The sequence below is a fragment of the Phaenicophaeus curvirostris genome, chromosome 1 (genome assembly GCF_032191515.1).
Source record: "Phaenicophaeus curvirostris isolate KB17595 chromosome 1, BPBGC_Pcur_1.0, whole genome shotgun sequence".
NCBI lineage: Eukaryota > Metazoa > Chordata > Aves > Cuculiformes > Cuculidae > Phaenicophaeus > Phaenicophaeus curvirostris.
The window spans coordinates 146,751,366-146,770,061 of record NC_091392.1 but is presented as its reverse complement, the minus strand read 5'-3'; the positions used below and the strand labels follow the sequence as shown (position 1 = coordinate 146,770,061).

Genomic DNA, 18,696 nt, shown 5'->3' with positions numbered 1-18,696 from the left:
TAGAAATGAGTTCTTCAGGAAAGACTGGATATTATAACATGTTTTGGTGTGAGTGTCTCTTTTCAGCCATGAGCTGTAGATACAGTAAAATAGACAAATTCTTAGGACTCTGTTTTGAAAATATTATGTAAATCAGTCAAGGTAGAATAGAGAAAATCATCGGCTGTGTAACTCTTAATCCATGTAAATGGAAGTAGAGTTCGAGCCTATAAAAACTCCTTAGACAACAGTGAACAGGTTTTCAGTAATCCTGTGTTTTAATGTGCATTTAATTAGCTTTACTAAAATGGAAATTTTTCCTAGAGACTGTAGCAGGTGGCAGGTTCTCTATTTAAAGAATATTTCCAAGAAATTATTTTCCCCGAAGTCCATGAGTGTAAGGAGCGTGTGCCCTCAACAGTCTGTTTAGCATGCGTGCCTTTTCTTACCTTCTTCCATGAAGGAAATAGTATATTCAAGTAACAATGGACGAACTTAAAGTGAAATCAGGTTAGTCCCAGACAAGCTATGATAGCACTCTTTTCTAGAGTGGTGTTAACTATAAAGGAAATTATGCAGAACAATGAGTTTTTACAATTGTACCTTCTCTGACAAGAGACAGGGTATTAGAGAGGGATTTATGGCTAAATCTGTGAGCTGTGATACTGAGTTCAGGTGTACCCTGTGTCAGCAGTTCCAACAGTTGCATTTTCTCATGTTATTTTGTGCTGCTATTTGTTACCTCAGTTGTTTCAAATTATTCAAAATCAGCTCTGATCTTAAGGCATCTTCTGCTTCCTGAAGAGTGCCATGAAACCAGATGAGCAAGATGAGAAGGGAACTGTACCTTTGTGGGAAGAGAATGCAATAGGACAAGCTTCAGGAGGTTTTCCATCTGTGAACAGGCACAGTTTGCAGCTCCTGCAGTTGCAAACACACTGGCTCTTAAATTTGAGTTAAAACTGAGTTTACACTCAGGGCAAGGAAAATACTGTCTTTTCAGTGGAACAATATTTGCTCTGCGCTGTTTGCGAAAACTGCAGTTCCTATGAGGGAGAACACTGGGAAAATTGAATCCAGACTTGCATCTTTACCTGGCACAAGTCAGGATGGCAATGGGATTTATCACATGGATATGTTATGATCACTGTTGTCTTATGTATCTTGGAAATATAAATTCAAAAGTTTCCTTGACTTACAATCATCTTGACTGCTTGAATGGTGTGTTTCAAGTATTTACATATATATGCAAAACATGCCTATTTTATTACATGCTTATGCTGCAGTAGTGGAAACTGTTTCTGCCTGTGACTGTAGGCAGGATGGCGTACTGCAAAATGATTACATCATTTTCCCTTTTCTCATCTCCTATCAAAAAAATTAGGTGCTGAACCTTTTAGTAGGTTATATTGAGGTAAATGGGTCTGCCTGCAGGCATTGGTTTGCAGGATCAGGGGTGTTTGCTATAGTTTATTAAACACTGCTGCTGGAGGGCTCCTTGTATTACAAAAGCACTGATGGTAAAAAAAAAAATAAATCCAAAATCCTTTCTCTGTTGGATAGGTTCCCCACTTCTAGAAATGACTTGGCCATCTGAGACTGGGCTTTTGAAAGATCTGTGTTCAGTCTTCTGCTAAAACCATTAAGAAGATGACATAACCGAAGGTCTGGGTGAAATATGACTTCACAGTTAAATGTATCCACTTATGGGTTTGACAGCATGGTATGCAGAGGTCTTCTGATGAAGCAGCAGTTCACAGGATGCAGGAAAATAGCTCTGATCAGTGTGACCTTGAAAGTGGTCGTGGGTCTTCCTCTGCCAGACTGGCCAAAAGAGAACAGAGAAGTTCTGTTTCCCAGTATAAGCAGTTGCTTATCAGGAAGAAGTAAATGTAAGTGGGATTTTTTGCTGTTCTCAAGTAATTGCTGTTCTAGGAGTTTTACACACATGAGAATCACTTTTTATAAGTGAGCAGCTTTCCCCTCAAGATCAAGCATGGGAAAGATCTCAGTAATAGCAAGTCTCTTCCTTTAGGGCCAGAGCTCTGTTTCTGTTTAATTATCTTGTACTTGAAGGCAGAAGAAATTTATCTTTACGTCACTTCTAGATTTTTATTCAGTTTTTCTGTGGATGTTCGCAGTTCTGGGTGTCAGATTTGAGTCTGTCTTAATGGTATTTCAGTGTACATTAAACTCCAAACTTCTTTATACAATACCTGACTAAAAAAATGTTCAAAATGAAAATGTGAGGTTATCACTTCACTGCTTTTCAATGATACTAAAAATGTAGGATGGTTTATTTTTAGAAATTGCAAAAGAGTAAAACTTCTTGTATCCTTGTGAAGAAAAAAAGAAGATCATAGTTAAATGAACAAGGCAACTCTGTCATGCGGTCTTTGTCGTTGTCATAGAAGCTTAGGTTGCTGCTTGACCTCTGGTAATATGTGGGAAACATCTCTGTTCAAACATGGTGGCGGAAAACGAAGACTCAGGAAAGTACATTCTGCTTTGTCTTTAATTTGAAGAGAAAGGGCTGAAATAAAAGACTCAGCAATACTTTTTGCAACTGAGGTACGAATATGTATGTTCAATGCAAGGGTGTCCTTCCAACCCTCTTCTGTCTACCTGATTGAAGGCTGTTGCCTTGGGCTATTTGAACACGTGACAGCTAGCTAGAGGGATCATAAGTCTTGTCTTTTTTGTGCGAGTTGAGAATATTTTAATAAAAATTGTATTTGATATGTAAAAAACCCACTGTTTAACGTTATTCCTGAGTAATATTAGCTCTACAGTGTTTGGTTTAGTGACATCTCATAGGGCTTCTGAATGTCAGCAAATCCACGTTACTCTTTTATCAATATGCTGTTCAAAGAAAAGTTTGCCCTTGGTAGGCGCTTGAAAGACTCCAGACTTTGAAGCATATTTTTCACAACATGGATAGTTTTCTGGGTGTTTGTGTTGTAGGTATGATTTTTTATTTTTTATGTCTATTCTGAAATTTTACATAAAATGACTTTGCAATGCAATTTTTTTTTCTTCACAGATGAAATCATGCATCAGGATATTGTTCCCCTCTATGCTGCAGATATTCAGGACCAGTTAAAGAAACAGTTTGCATACTTGTCAGGTAAGACTATGGTGTTCCCTTCTACAGATATTGCTCAGGTGTATGATTGGGCCTGTTGTGCTTTCATAGTCTTTGAGGTCTCATATAAGAGAAACTCATTTTATAAACAACTCAAAATACAGACTATGAAGACTTGTTAGTGAAGGATTTATGAAAAGAAGTTTGTGTTTATAGTTCATTTTCCTGTATTCAGGATAATGGGGTGGAATTGAGGGCAAAATAAAAGAATACATGGGGGGAAATATAATACATAAGAAAGGTCTGATAAGCCTGGTACAGGAACATAGAATCGCCAGGTTGGAAGAGGCTGTAGTCAGTGCTGAGGGCACTGTGGGTCTTTACCCTGAGCTTCCCAGTGCTTGGAGCTGAGACAGGGTTCAGACACTGACCTAGAGCTCTGAGCTGACTGAGCCCTCACTGAAAGTTGGAGAGTGTGGTGTGGTTCCACTGGTGGTTGCTGTGGTTTTGCAGTCCTTGGCCCACAGGCTACACTGGCACTGACTCTGCTGTCAGGTTGGATACCGAAGCCCAATCTAACTCCTTGGACTTGACCAAAGTAGTGTCTGAGCGAGCACCACAGCACCACGTTCCCTCACAACCTTAGTGCAAGAGGTCAGGCATGCGTAACACCAAGTTCTAGACAGGGAGTTTGGCTTGGTATCACCCGTTGTGTTTTGCAAATGGAAGCCACTTTTAGGCATAAAGCCATCTCTTCAGGCAACACAGTCATGCTCACACAGAGTAGAATCATAGAATAGTAGAATCGCCAGGTTGGAAAAGACCCCCAGGATCATCAAGTCCAACCATTCCTATCAAATACTAAACCATGCTTCTCAGCATCTCATCCACCCATCCCTTAAACACCTTCAGGGAAGGTGACTCAACGACCTCCCTCGGCAGTCTTTGCCCCCTGGATAACCAGTGCCTGGTAGGTGATGGGAGCCTGTGTTGATGTGCTGTGCAGGTATCCGTTGCTAGGTTCAGTCCATCTCAATGCTGGCTGCTAATGAGTAAAGGGAGATAGTGCCTTTGCTCACTGACCAGGCTGTGTCATAGGTGACCAATAAGTTTCTGAGTTTGTTTTCCTACCCTCTTGCCTGTAAAGCTCTTGCAGGTGTGCAGCAGTGGCCTTACTGAAGTTACTGACCTGCCCTGCCTTGCCCTCCTGCCAATAGCTAGGGAGGAAGAGCATCAGTAGCTTTGCAGATCTGTCCTGCCTCCTTCAGCATAAAGGAGATTTACCTCTTGAGGCTGAAGTTGGGCTTTATAGCTCCTCTTTCTTTGAATGCCTCCTGGCATTGGATCAAGAGACACGAGAGAGTGAAGCAATGCACTGGTTTCCTTGGCAAGAGATCATTAAATCTTGTTGTACTTGATATTAACCATTAATTATGATTTATCCTTTCCAACAACCTAAGCTAAGTGTGGTTCTCCAGTAGTGACTTTTTTTTTTTTCTATGGGGTGGTGGTTGCACTTGGAAATGATCTTATTTTGTTTATTAAGTTGGCTGTTCATGCTCCATTTGAGGTGATGATGTTTAAGCTACAGTTCTGTTCTTGCAGTTTATTTTTTTTGACTTTCCAAGCTCTTCCTTCATGTCCAGGGGCAGAAAATGGCTCATAATAGTGTTATGGAAGAATCAGACTATGTAGGAAACTGAAAGTAGGGTTTACATTTTGCCCCTCTGAAGTGAGAGGGGAAAACTGGTGACAACAGTAGATGAATAAAATGTCATTGAGTCCAACTGGAGATTATTCATATCTTAAGACTGTTGAGTTCACACAGCCACAAGCGCCTTCAGCACTCGTTACATCCACTGTGCAGTGGAGCTTAGTAAGAGAAGCCATTCCTTATTCTGTTTTCTTCTATTTGTTCACTCTAGTGTCTATTTGAATTCTGTTTTCTTTGCCTGAAATAGTAGGACAGCTGCATTACTGTGGTCTGTGACTATATTCTCTGTTGTATTTTATTAATCTAGAGCAATTTAGCTGTTAGACATTTTACTTCACTTTGGACTTCAATTCTTTTATCCTAATATTCTCCTGCAAGCCACTGACAGTTAATTTTCTGTGCTGTACCAAATAATGATGTTACAGGTTCTGTGAACAAAGGAACAGAGCTAATATTTTGATACTCAATTTATGTAGAATTTGTTTGTTCTTGCAGTTGCACTTACAAATGGCTTTGCTGAAATGTCACTTTAGACATTCACAGCGTGTGTGAAGGGGACTTTTTTGCTTTATTACTTAGTTGCCTTGGAAATAGAATTTTAGGACGTGGCATATGACTCTTTAAAGTGAAACTCCATAGATTGTGAATACTTTCAGTAGATACCATCTTTGCAGGTATGATGAATTGTGTAATATCTTTGATGCATTTCAGTTTGTAGTTTTGGGCTTTTTAACAGCAATGCAACATATACTTAAGAATGGCTTTAATTTCTCTAATAGGATGTATCTAGGTCTCGTGGGATGCTTGCTTGAATAGTGAATGAAGCTTAGTCTGCTTCTACGGCTAAAGGCTGTAGCTCTTCCCAAACTACTTTCTGTGTTTTGGTCTAAATTGGGGTCACTTCTTTCTCTTGGTCTCTTCCTCTGCAGGTACAAACTAATTCATGTCCCTCATTCTGTTAGATTATAATGGAAAGACTACAGGGACAGTCACATTGGGCTTGAAAGAAAGCAAAATAAAGCAAAAACTTACATTAATGCTTCAGTTTGGTGGTAAATAGTGCAAAGTGCCATTAGATTCAGGTGCCCAGCTACTCTGACAGATGTTGAAGGCTCTTGCTTAGCAGTGAGTATGCAGTTGCGTGTTCAGCTTAAATCTAATAGAGGGGCAAGCTGTGGATGAGGTTTTTGACCAGTCATTCATATAGCAAGTTTTTAAACCCCAAAGTTAATATTTTACTTCAACACTTGTTTACTTTTTATCATGGAGTTTTTTTCTTTCTGTTGCTAGGCTGCATTAAAGGTTCTCTCTGCATGGTTCGCTGTTTCACCTGTCTTTTCTAGCTTTAGTTGGTATCTCTGCAACCACTTCTTACTCTGCATGGCAAAGAGCCTTTTTTTCGTTGTTCCTTTTTATCCTCATGAAAGACATTTGAAAGTCCATTTAAAAGTCTCTGGAAAATTTTCTTTTTTCTTTCCCTGATTGGAAGGTCCCTGTATGACTTTTAATCCAGCTTTGCATATAGCAATGGCAGGTGGTTTCAGGTGTCTTAAAATAAATGTAGATGGAAAAGTGTGCAGACAGATGTGTGTGTTTATATGCATCTTAAATTGTAAAAGCTGTGTGATGTGCAAATGAGACTCTTGCCCACCATAAGTACTGAACCAATTATTTCAACTCAGTTTCCTTTGAATGCCTCTTTATGCATTGAACAACTTCAAACAAAATATTTCCATTACAGGAAATAAAAATACAAGTTCATGGTACTTGCATTTTTACCTATCCACTCGGAGTTGTTTTTCCTGCACTTTAAGTTAGCATTGATACTAACTTTCAAAATACTTACATCTTTGGCCCTTTAAATTATAGTTCTGAAGCATAAGCTTCTCTTTGCCCTCTGTAACTTTATTTCCTTGGCTATGCTCTTGCTCTCCTCTGTGGAAATGACCTGAAAATACATCACTGGTTAAACCGTTCCCTTTGAAGTATCCACAGATCCTGAGTTTGTTTCTAAAATTGTGCTTGAGAACTTCTGAGTGGATCCTGTACTGTGTACACTGCAACAGTTAGTTAAAAATATCAGCTTGGCTTTTGTTGCCAATACAACATGGTCAATATATGTTGTGTAATGACAGCAGAAGAGCTATTACTTAGCAGTTTGCCCTGCACAGGTGTAGGCTGGACTACTGGTTTATATTCAGTGTGCTAAACCCACAGTCTGTAGAGTTGGTTTTATTAAAAAAATGGCACTATAGAAAAAGAGAAAGCGGGGGGGGGGGAGCGGAATATATCCTGGGCTGAGAGATCTCCAGTTCAGATACTTTCAGGTACAAATTTAGCTGTCACAAATTGATTTCTAAGCTGTGTACTTGCTGCTTGTCAGCCTGGGCAAAACACAGCTTGTGAAGTTATACAAGTAAAACTTTTCTTTCATTTCAAGTAAAGAGTATTTAAATAAATTTCTTCTAATTCTGTTTTTCTTTGTAAAGAATATGCAATGAAGCTTTTATCCACTGCCTCATTGAAGTCCACACGTAACTTCAAATACTTTGAGTACACCAGTTAGGTATGTTGTGCAAGTAGAAAGGAGAAATTCTATGTCAGAAACATACAAACATAACAGACGAACCTCCACAATAGTAAATTAAAATGCATAGTAAGCTTTTCTCTCATTCACACAAGGACTTTGCTTTTGACATGACTTCAGACAAGATTACTTTTATTTGAGCTAGGTCTTTTGAACCAAAGTAGTAGATTCAAGCTGTTGAATGATGATGATGCTCTTGGGTCTTGTGTACGTGTGTTATCAACATAGAGATCATATTTTTGCTTATAGTCTGAATACAATTTCATTTGCAGTACAGATTCAGGCTAGAAGACATACCACTTTGCTACATCATCATTATCTAATTATATCAGTTTACTTTGCTTCCCTTTTGTGGACTTGGGCAGAGTGCTTTTGAGAATACCTTTTAATAACAGGAGCAGAATAACTAGAAAAACATCACAAAATAGTCTCTTGCTCTTCTTTCCTGGAAGTCTGAGCAAGCGCCTTTGCTGTTCCCAAATTTTGCTGATTCTACCAAAAAAAGTCTAGCATGTTTTTCACAGAGTTATGGAGAATTATCCTTTCCTCTATGTGTGTGTGCAGGTGTATATGTGAGTTTTAGCAGCTGTACAATCCATTAATTTTGTAATTAACCTTGTCAGTGACATTTTAAATTGAAAAGTGTGTTAATTATTTCTCATTTAAAATTATTTTTTAGATAGCAAGTCACTAATAAGCCTCTTGATTAGAATTTGCATAAAGTAGTGTTGCAGTTTCTTTGGCTTGGCACTACCTGCTTAAAAAACCCAAACCCTAACCAGATTGTGCAGGTATGGTGGGAGAAGTTAGATGTAGCAGAATATAAAGAATAAATGCTAAATTACCTAGACTTAAGGTGAACTTATTCAGACTGATGAAGTTTGGCATCTCACAATAGCACAGCTAGTTTTCCAAGGATTGGTCCCTTCATACCTGAGAATGCAATGCTCTGGGTCCCCATAATTTGAATGGTTGGCACTATTGTTTAAATAACTACATGCAAAAGTTAGGAACCTGAAGCACCATTTCCTAAGCACAACTAAATGGTTTTGCTACCTAACCGGTGGAGCTAATGCTATTCAGCATGGTTTTAAAATGGGTATTTCCCTGGAGGTGTTCACCCCATCCCTGGAGGTGTTCAAGGACAGATTTGATGAGATCTTGGGCAGCCTGATCTAGTGGGATATATCCCTGCCCATCACAGTGGGGTTGGAACCAGATAATTCCTTCCAACCCAAACTATTCTATAATTCCACGATTCTGTGTAAAAAGTGGCCAAAATACAGCTCCACCTAACTGTAGGTTTACTGGAATTGTAGAAACTTATCCACTGAAAAATTTCCGTTTTACAGAGGTTAATTTGTCTTTTCTTTGATGCTGAATCTGTTGAAGAAGTTTCGGTTGAATGAGCTGTCCAAGCTAGTTATAACTGAGTTAATAACAAAGTTTTGCTTTAATGAAGGCTCACAGAAGTAGGATGGAAGGAGATCTACTTTATTTAAAGTGGTATTGTGGTTTTATTTTTTATTTAATTGCTGATATATACTTCAGTGCTCTTCTATAGTGTTTCACGCAGGATGAGAGAAGTAAAATTATTAATTTTGTCACTCACATATTTCACTAAAAACAAAAACAAAAAACCCTCAGCCTAGCTCCCAAACTCCCATTTCCCTTTTATCTACTTCCCCTAGTTTCTGTGGCTTGATTTCCTTCTGGGAGAAAGAAAGAAAACCACACTTTATGCAGCCAATTCTGGAATAAACTATGTAATGTTGCTTTTGGGGAGGTAAGGCAAGAAAAACTGATTCTGAACAAAAAGTTGGAGGAAATCACTCCTTGCTGCATCAAGTTCATTGTGGAATAAAGGACATTTTAAAAAGTGAACTCATCTTCTGCTTTTGCTGTTATTTAGCATAGCATAACCAGGTTGGAAGAGACCCACTGGATCATTGAGTCCAACCATTCCCATCAAACACTAAACCATGCCCCTCAGCACCTGCACCTTGTCCACCCCTGCCTTAAACAATTTAAACAATTTAATACAAACACCATTTAGCACTTCAGGTCACTCGGCCCTAAACCATTTTCAGCAGTGAGATCCTGATAAGGAAAAGCACGTGGGCAGCATTTGAAGGTATGTGTGCACCCAGCTGGAAAATACTGGAGAAAAAGATAATCAGTGAACAACAATGTTCTAACAGCATGTGGCAGGACAGTGTCATCTCCACCCAAGATAACCGTGGATGATTGTACTGGAAACTGAAAATTAATAGGCAACGTCAAGGCAGGATAGCTCTATTTGCTCTTGACAATCTGTGATGGTCTGGGAACTTCCTGAAGGTCATAGTCCGGGCTTCTGATTTTAGGATGTGTCCTGCAAGCGTATTGTTGTTCTTCTTTTGTTTCATATGTCCTATTTATAGAAATTAAGTAGAACAAAGCAAGCAACCAACAGTGATACAGCAAATAGCATATAATTGTACCTAAAAATGGATATTCCAGAGAGAGCAGAACACCTCACGAGTAACAGAAATTATCATCATGCTTGAAAAATGCTTTAATAGGAGAGGAAAATGCTGTGATCCTGAGACCCTGGGTTGAACAAAAAACAAATAGAATTAAAATTGGTCTTAGCTTGCATTTATGTTGTGAATGTTTGTATAGCTAAAATTAACTCCCTTGTCTTTATGTTGCCTCATTCGGATGTGTCTTAAAGGCTACATTTGCAGATTTGTGATATTTGCATAATAGTTGCATTTTTTGTTGTTGTTTAAATGCATCCTGAGCACGTTATTTTCTGATGTAGTTTGATTTCGAGAGCAACATGGTGATAGCCCCACATTGCCTATAAGCTGGTAGATTGAAGTCAGATTCACCACAACTTAACATAAGGTTATTACTTTAGGTCTTCTAATTATATGTGGCTTTGGAGGGAAATAGTGGTTTCTTTTATCAAATGAATCTGAGCTTAAGTATTTATCTTCTTTTTCTGGTGAGGTGAATAACAGCACACTGTAATTTTCACAAATCACTGTTGCTATCATGATCAGGCAGTGTTAATACATGTATAGCTGATTTCTGCACAATTGTCAGATTTCAGGGCTGGAAAAAATATCGTTATTTTGTGACAGTCATTTTTAGCTGTTTTTCTTCTTTTTTTGAACTCTCAAACAAAGATAACTTTCCAGCAATGTGTCCCTGCCACCCCCAGGCACTAAATTCGTGTGTTTGCTTGGGCTATGACAACTCCGTTGTCCTGCCTGTTCTGATGAAAATATCCTTACTTAAGATATGAAACATTAACATTGTCTACAAAAAAAACCTAATTATATTTTGTATATAAAAGTGTGAGAAGCACCTTGAAGAGTGTTGTGTTTGTGAATTTTACCCAGTAGCGTAAATGCCAAAAGAGATAACAGCTGGTATCAAGCTCAGCAGCAGCCACACCAACAGTGTAGGTATTCAGTTCGGCTTTACCTTTTGTAGGTAATCTGAGAAGTTGAACAGGGAATTTCATTTTAAACACCTTCTCCTAGTTCTTTTAGTACTCTGTCACTTCTTTTAGACTGTCCTGGAAGTAAAGAAGCTAGAGGTTGAAGGAGAGTTGCAGGAATGAGTTCAAACTGGTAAGGAGATCGAGTTCAGTTTGACATGGAGGTTCACCTGCTTAATTCTGAATTAACTTTTTTTCCCTAAATCAGTTCATTTCTTTCTCCAAATTGATTATATTTACGTACAGTTGACATTTATCAAAAGAAAGATGCACTGCCATCTGGTGTCAAAACTGTGTTCACATGAGCAAAGACATTTGTACAGGAGAAAATCTAATGTAGTGTACTAAATTCCTTCCTATAAAACTTCCTAAGCTTGGAAGAGGAGACTAGACTGTTTAGAACAAACAGTGCCCACACTGATGAGCGCTGCACCAAAAATATCAAAACCCACAGTAGATTCATTACTGGGAAATTGCAGGCTAAGTAAAGGGACCTGCGTTTAAACACATCTGCTGCTTGTTTCTTTTTGTAGGTGGAAGAGGGGGAGATGGGTGCCCTGTTATCACGTTTCCAGAGTATCCAGCTTTCAGCGAGATCCCTGAGAAGGAGTTCCAAAATGTCCTGACCTACCTGACGAGCATCCCCAGGTGAGAAAATACCCTTTTATCTCCTAAGTGATGTTCCGCATTCAGTCACTTGAGTGATGGCGTAGAGGTCAGGATTGATACTTGGTTAAAGAAAAGGAAAATACTGCTTATAGTGCAGTGTCAGTGACACTCGCCTAATGACAGTTGATTAGTGACAGTCACCTAATGTAGTTGTTGGATTAATTACACAGCATTATTTATATTTCATCAGAAAATTACTTCCTGTTATTAATGGATGCAAATTCTGTGATGGCCATTGTCCTCTTTTATCTTATCTTTGCTGTATCTTAGAGTGCAATGTTCTGTACTTTGACTGAAAGCATGTGTAGTTTTGGCAGGACACAGTAATTCCTGGATGCTACTCAAGATGTTACTCGGTGTGAGGGAACACTCCATGGTTAGATACAGAAATCGGTCCTAATCCACTTGTGCTCCATTTCCTTGGCACAGTTGAATGTACAGACTTCGCAAGCACTTCCAAAACTTTGAGGATGCCCTCTTAGAGGACATGTAGTGTTATCAATGGGCTACTCGATAAAAATGGTGATTTTGTTGAAAATCTTTTAGGAAATTAAATAGCTGAGTTCAAGATCCTGATGGAGGTGAGGAAGGCAAGTAGCCAAGTAAAGGACAGACCCTAAACTTCACAAGAATTGACTTGGGGCTTATTCAGGGAACTGGTAGGTGGAATTCAGTGGAAAGCAGCTCTGAAGAGTAATTCTGCTGATGAAAGCTGGCAAACATTTTGAGGCCAGCATCCTCCAAGGGCAAAAATAGTATATCCTGAAAAATTAGTAGGCATAACAGGAGGCACCTGACTGAAGGGTGAACTTGTGACTTAGCTGGAGTCCAAAGTCAGTGTACAGGAGTTAAGAGCTGGGGAAGGTTACAAAGGAGGAACATAGAATCATGTAGAGATGGTTTCAGGAAAGTCAAAGCACACCTGGGGCTGAGGGAAAAGGAGCAAGGAACATCAGGGTTCTGCAAAAAAATCCTGTTGCATTAGTGGCAGAGGAATAAACAAGGAAACTGTGGACCGGTGCTGAATGTGCTGTTAAATTAGCAGCAGCCGTCACAGCTAAGTCTGAGACAGTTGATGATTTTTTTTTTCTGCTTCAGTCTTCTCTGACAGAGCCTGCTAGGCATATGTGCTTAGAGACAGGGTTCAAGGAGGAGAATGAGTCACAGCAGGTGAGGATGAAGACAAAGATCCCTTGGGAAATCTTGTCCCACATCTAGTCTTGGCTACTTCAGGAGTTGTGAGGGGGCTGGACAATGTCATTACAAAGCTGCTTTCTATCGTATTTGAAAGGTTTTTGAGGTCAGAGATGGACCACGATGATAGAAGAAAGGCAAATATTGCTTTTATTTTCAGAAAGAACAAGAATAATGATCCAGAGGCTGGTCAACCTCACTTTGTTCATTTACTGGCACAAGAAAGAAGGTGATAGGGAGTAGCCAGCATGGATTAAAGACCAATAAATTGTGTTTGAGTAACCAATTTCTGCGATGAATTTATTGTATGTGTGAATGAGGGGAAGCTCTGTGTGTCTTTTACCTCTACTTGAGCAAGACTTTCAACACAGTCTCTCCACTTTGAGTTGTTACGTCTTCACAGGTGGATGTTTCTGAGTGAGTGAGAAACTGCTTGGATTATCAGGCTCAAAGTTTGATGGTTAATGGCTCATGCTCCACTTGAAGGCCATTCCTTAGGGAACTATAAATGTCTGTGCTGCCTGGCATCCTTGGCAAGGACAAGGAAGAGGAGCAGTGCACCTTTATCAAGTTTGTGGATTGGAAACTAGGGGACTAGTCCATAGTCCTGAGGGAAGGACTGCCATTCACAGGAACCTTGACAAGCAGGAGGAATGGGCTGGCAGGAACATAATGAATTCAGCAAAAACAAATGACAACTCCTGCAACTTAGGTGGACTTAATCCCTTGCAAAAGTACAGGATGGGAGCTGACTGACTGAAAAGGACCTGAGGGCACAGGTGGGCAGCAGGCTAAATGTGCGGCAGCAAGATACTCTGACAGTACTGAAGGCTGGTGGCGCTTGGGCTGCACCAGCAGGAGCATGATCTGGAATGGGTGACAGCAGGGGTCCCTTCAGTGTTGTGCCCAGCTGTGAGCTACCACAGGGCAGGGGCTCACAAACTGGAAAGAGTCCAGTGGACCCCCAGCACTGGTTGGAGCTGAAGCTGATGTGTAAGGAGAAGCTACAGGAGCAGTGCTTTCTTGGTTGGGGAGGGAAAGCTGTGGGGGCCCAACAGCCACCGTTCCCAACGACAGGGGGAACGGTGGGGAAATAGCAATGGGCTCGTTGCAGAGGTGTGTTGTAGGAACAGTGAGGCCCAAGGTAGGAATGAGAACAGAGAGGTTCTCACCTGCATGTAAGGGAAAAAAATGTTGCTGGGAGAATAATGAAGCATTGAGACAGGCTACCAAGAGTGTCTGTCCTTTAAGGTTCTCAAGACCTGGTTGTACAAAGTCCTAAATGGTCTGGTCTGAACTGGGAGTTGACCATGCTCTGAGTAGGAGGATGGACTAGAAACCTCCCAAGATCCCTTCAAGCTTGAATGTTTGTATGAATCAAGAGATCTCTTTGTCTTTCCCAAATTGGGCTATATGGCTTCCACAGATGGAAAACTTAGAAAAACACGTTGTGTAATGCTGATTAAATGTTGGTCTCAATCTATATTTCATGTTCTTTTCACTGACAGCATGCAGTTCAACTCAGAATGGGCCATACTCCCATGCTCAATTCACATTTGGAACTAGTTGTGGCAGATGTCCTGCATGCATGTGTGTGCTTTTGTTTACTGCACATGCATGAAAAGAAATAGTGTTGTTCTTGTAAAGGGCTTTCCTCTTAATTATTTTGTAGGACCTACTCCTTGTGAAAGAATACTGGTCATATGCAGCACAATACTGTAAGGTGCCTTCCTGGTTGTACTTGTTAACCCCTAGTTTATCAACAAGAGGAGCTGTGAAGCTGACAGCCATCATCACTGTGTTGGTTAAACTGTATGGTGCTAAACCAGGATAGGTAACATCTTTCCTGAATACTGTTACTACAAATGATTATGTACTAAATTCACATCTGCTTCTCCTTTTGAAAGTCCTCGGTGGTGTGCTTCATGGTGGTCCATTGAACTTCAGCATAGTGAGAAATTCTGATCAGAGCAAACAGCATTTGGTGCATCGGGGAGGGCTGAGCGCGTCCTATAGAGCATCAGTTTGGCAGAGCACAATTTTACTAATGAAAAGTCTGGGAGCAGATTTTCTGGAGGTTTCTTTATTCATTTTCCTTGCCCTCCAACAATTATTCTATGCATATTGACTCTGAAGTGGCCATTCCTTGAGTCTGGCTGTTCTTGTAGGATTTTCTTGTCCTTTAATTTCTGATTCTTTAGGAAGAGGTTGCTGTTCTGTATAAATGAAGGAGAGAGCCCAGCTGGCAAGATGCAAGGAGTAAGGTATTAACTATTGTGAATATAACAATATTTTAGGGATTAGGGTGATAAGTTTTCAATTTTAAACTTGTGAAAATAATGCCTTAAGGTACTGGTAAAATTGAGACTGTTTTGTGCCTGAGAATTGCTATTATCTCAAAGGGTTGAAGACATTCCTGACATCTTCACTAGTGATGTTATAAGCTTACTGTGCAAAATTAAGCTGTTTTGCAGGCGTATAGTAATAAAAAAATACAGAAATGCCACTAGCTGGAAGCCAGTATACATCCCCTTATAAAGTAGTTTTGCTAATGATGTCATTGATTCTGTATACCCCAAAGATGGGCAGTATTGTAATTTTCCTTGAATTGTGATATTTCTAGTGCTGTTAAAGGTGTTGTGAGATAGGATTTTTGCTGTTTTGATAGTCTTCAGGGACTAAAACGTTGAAGATTGTCTTGGATGCTCTGGGAACTACTTTTGAGGGAAGTTATTTTATAAGTTTATTAAAGAAGTGTAAGGAGTACAGATTTATAGGAAGGATAAAAATGCAGCCCATAGCTTTTATGCATGGACTGTTCTTCAGATTAATGTCATTTAGCTTATGAAATAGGTAACTGTCTTTCAGCTATTCGGACTGACTGAGGGGGAATGGACTTTTCATAGAAAGCCCTGTAGAGCATGGACACGTCTGGAGCCAGAACAGTTTCTCCTAAAATTATTTGTGCTACTTAGCTCTGTGCAGGTTCCCAATCACAGCAAGGGGTTGGCAGCAATAACTCAAACCTCATTGTCTGCAGTTGCATATTAAGGGAAACAATATTTCATGGGAATGACAGTGAGGAGCTGCTTAAAAGCCTCATAATGTTGTACCTTTCTGTGCTCTGCAGTAGACTTCACCTAATAAAATGTTTACTGGTTTAGTAAATCTTATCAGTGGCATCAGGTTTCCTCACTTGTTCCCAAGTGAAAGAAGAAGTTCCAGTATAAGCCTTGGTAATGAGAATAGCTTAGGATTTTGTTGAAAGAGGAAAACCAGAAACCTCTTAACCTATCTTTGTTATTCCCTTTAATAGCAGGAGGGGTTGGACTAGATGATCTTTAAGGTGCCTTCCAACCCAAGCCGCTTTATGATGCTATGATTTTATAGGTAAACATGACATTGTTCCCTCTTACTGCATCATTGTTCTATACTATCTCAACATTGGATTTCACGAAGTTTTCCTCTATAAACTTCCTCTTGTGTTTTTCATAGTAAACATAAATTATTCATGAAGAGTTAAATGTCTCATGTGGCACCTTGCATTTAGGAAAGGAATTATTATGGGCTGCTCGTGATCAATTTAGGTACCATGGAGTCGAATAGTCCCAATAGCAGAGCTGTCAGCATATACTCAGATCTGTAAATATCTGATACATGAGGATGTTAAAAGATAGGAGAAGATGGAAAGGGAGTACCTCATTTCAATTTAAGATAATCTGTTAACTCTCATTCAAGTGTATATCATTAAACAGAAAGCTGAACCATCTTCTTCAGGTGGGTGTTGTTAACATTGTGTGGTAAATTCATGTTCTATAGGCAGCTAGATAAAATACAATGTCTAACATATAGTTTATAATAATCTCAAGATATTCATTACAGGGCTGTTGATGGGATGCATGACAACAGTCACATACCACGTGTACTTAAAGATCACTGCTGTATCAGGGAGAAATTATATATTAAGGATGAGTACTATAGACAATGGAAAATTATGGCTAATCCTTCTATAACTAACATTTTGGTAATGAGATGTATTGTAAAAGTATAAACGTAATACTTCTGAAACAGATTCTTCCTTTCAGCCACTAGTAATTTTATTATTATTGAATTACAAAATAAAATTTTATTAAAAATATGAGGATTCTCTCACTGAGAAAGATTTTGCTTAGATTAAGTGATTTTTTTGTTTTATACATATAGTACACAAGATGAAAGGAAGAGAATCCATGGCCGTATGTTATGTATTTAAGGCAATGATTTCTAGAAAGGGTATTTTAACTAAAAAGTAGAATAAGTACAAATACTTTACATGTAATTGTTGATCTACAGGAATTAATAGTTCTTATTGATAGAGTTGCTGAATAAAGTCATATCTGTGAGGTCTGTAAATTCAGCTGGGTTCAGCAGAAGACAGCGAGTTAAGTCTTGCATCTGTTTTTGGTGGTTTTTGAATCCCTAGCTAGTCAGATTCTCTTTCTGCAGAGAAGAATGTCTCCGAATACTTCACTGAGTGAGGCCATGGTTGTCTCACGTCTTAGCTGAGTAAAAAACTGATAACCTCCATACACAGTGTTGATCATTTTTATTGCAAAGCAGTAGAGTAGTCCGTGGGATGTCTTTTACATCCCAAATACACAGAGAATGGAGGAAGAATATTCTATTCAGGTTTACAACAGGCTTCTGATATAGCTGCCTACTATACCCTTAAGTCCCCTGAGGGCTTTCAGTATTCTCTTTTTTTTTCTCTCTATTTTGAAAGCATTGTTTCCTCTTTCTGTGTATCCTAACAGACTTTTAAGATTCATGATGTACCCTGAGGGCAAGTGTTATTCATACTTACTTCTATCCATCACAGCTGTCATTTAAGACATATTTTAAGTGTCTACACATTCTTGGAATATGAATTTACCAAATGTAGCATGAGAACTTGGTCCAAAAGTAATCAATAGATAATTGCAGTGGTTTCAAAAAAAAACAAAACAAAAACACCAGGATTTTTCAACATATGGCTTTGCTTCTGGTTAATTAGAAGTTTCTATTGCAATCAGAAAACAATATGCTGTACGAGAGAACAAAAGGGTATAATTTTAATGCTTTTCTTCATTGCTTATGTAGGTTCTTTGAACAAAGAAGGCCAGCTAAAATTCTTGTGGCTACAATAGCTTGGAACAATAGCTATTTCAAATGTGTAACACTGAGTCTTAAATACAAAGTTCCTTTCAAGAGAAATAAAGTCAGTGTAGATTAGAAAATTCAGATCAGGCTTTCATGATTACTTTAAGTCTCAACACTGCTGATCAAATACAGTACACAGGCTTTTTTTGTACTTGTATTCAGACAGAGCTTTGTACAGCCTCTCTTTATAATGCTTTTCTGCCCTATTACATGATCTGGAACATATCTCAGGTTAACTTGCTGTGTTCAGCAGTTTCCTGTTTGGAAAGCTGTCCCTGTCGGTTTCCTGCCTGGGAGAACATTGCCTTGTTTGAGATCGTGATGGTTTACAAATGCTTGAACACCGTGTAGTATTCTAAGAAGTCTTGTTGTTTGTGGTACCGTTTGGTGTTGGAAACTAGGTGGCCATCCTGTCCTACCAGCAAAAGAAAACAAAATGACCTCTGAAAGTGTCTGTGTCCAACAATTTGAAAGCTGAGTTGTTAGGGTTTGCTGAGCTTTGAGTAGACCATTCCTTGTTAACTACCCATCGTTTGGGATAGTACTGGGGTTACCAGGAAAACTGGCAGGGAGAACCAGAAGCGTGAGGAGCAGTAGTGAGCGCAGAGCCTGGGTCTGGCATGGATCCACCACTGCACTCTGGAAGCAGGGGCAGGCGTGTTGGAGTAACACTGTGTTTTGAGCTTACAAGTCCCTCAGGGTTCCGGCTGACGTTGCGAAGAGCCATTCTGGGAGGGTAACTAAATGTGTTACTTCATTTATCTACAAACTAAACAAGTGGCCCACCACTAGTTAGG

General features: G+C 39.4%; 1 protein-coding gene across 16 annotated transcripts in view; it reads left to right on the top strand.

The window, feature by feature from the left end:
- The window catches only part of MCF2L (MCF.2 cell line derived transforming sequence like), a 155,752-nt gene that overhangs the window by 84,737 nt on the left and 52,319 nt on the right, over positions 1 to 18,696 (top strand). For all 16 annotated transcript variants that reach the window (XR_011339189.1, XR_011339188.1, XM_069877849.1 and 13 more), the window contains exons 2-3: positions 3,023 to 3,106; positions 11,392 to 11,506. Coding sequence is in view for 14 of the 16 variants with exons in the window: in XM_069877849.1 (XP_069733950.1) it covers positions 3,023 to 3,106; positions 11,392 to 11,506 (199 nt within the window). In the remaining 2 variants the exon portion in view is untranslated. The remainder of the gene's footprint in view (positions 1 to 3,022; positions 3,107 to 11,391; positions 11,507 to 18,696) is intronic.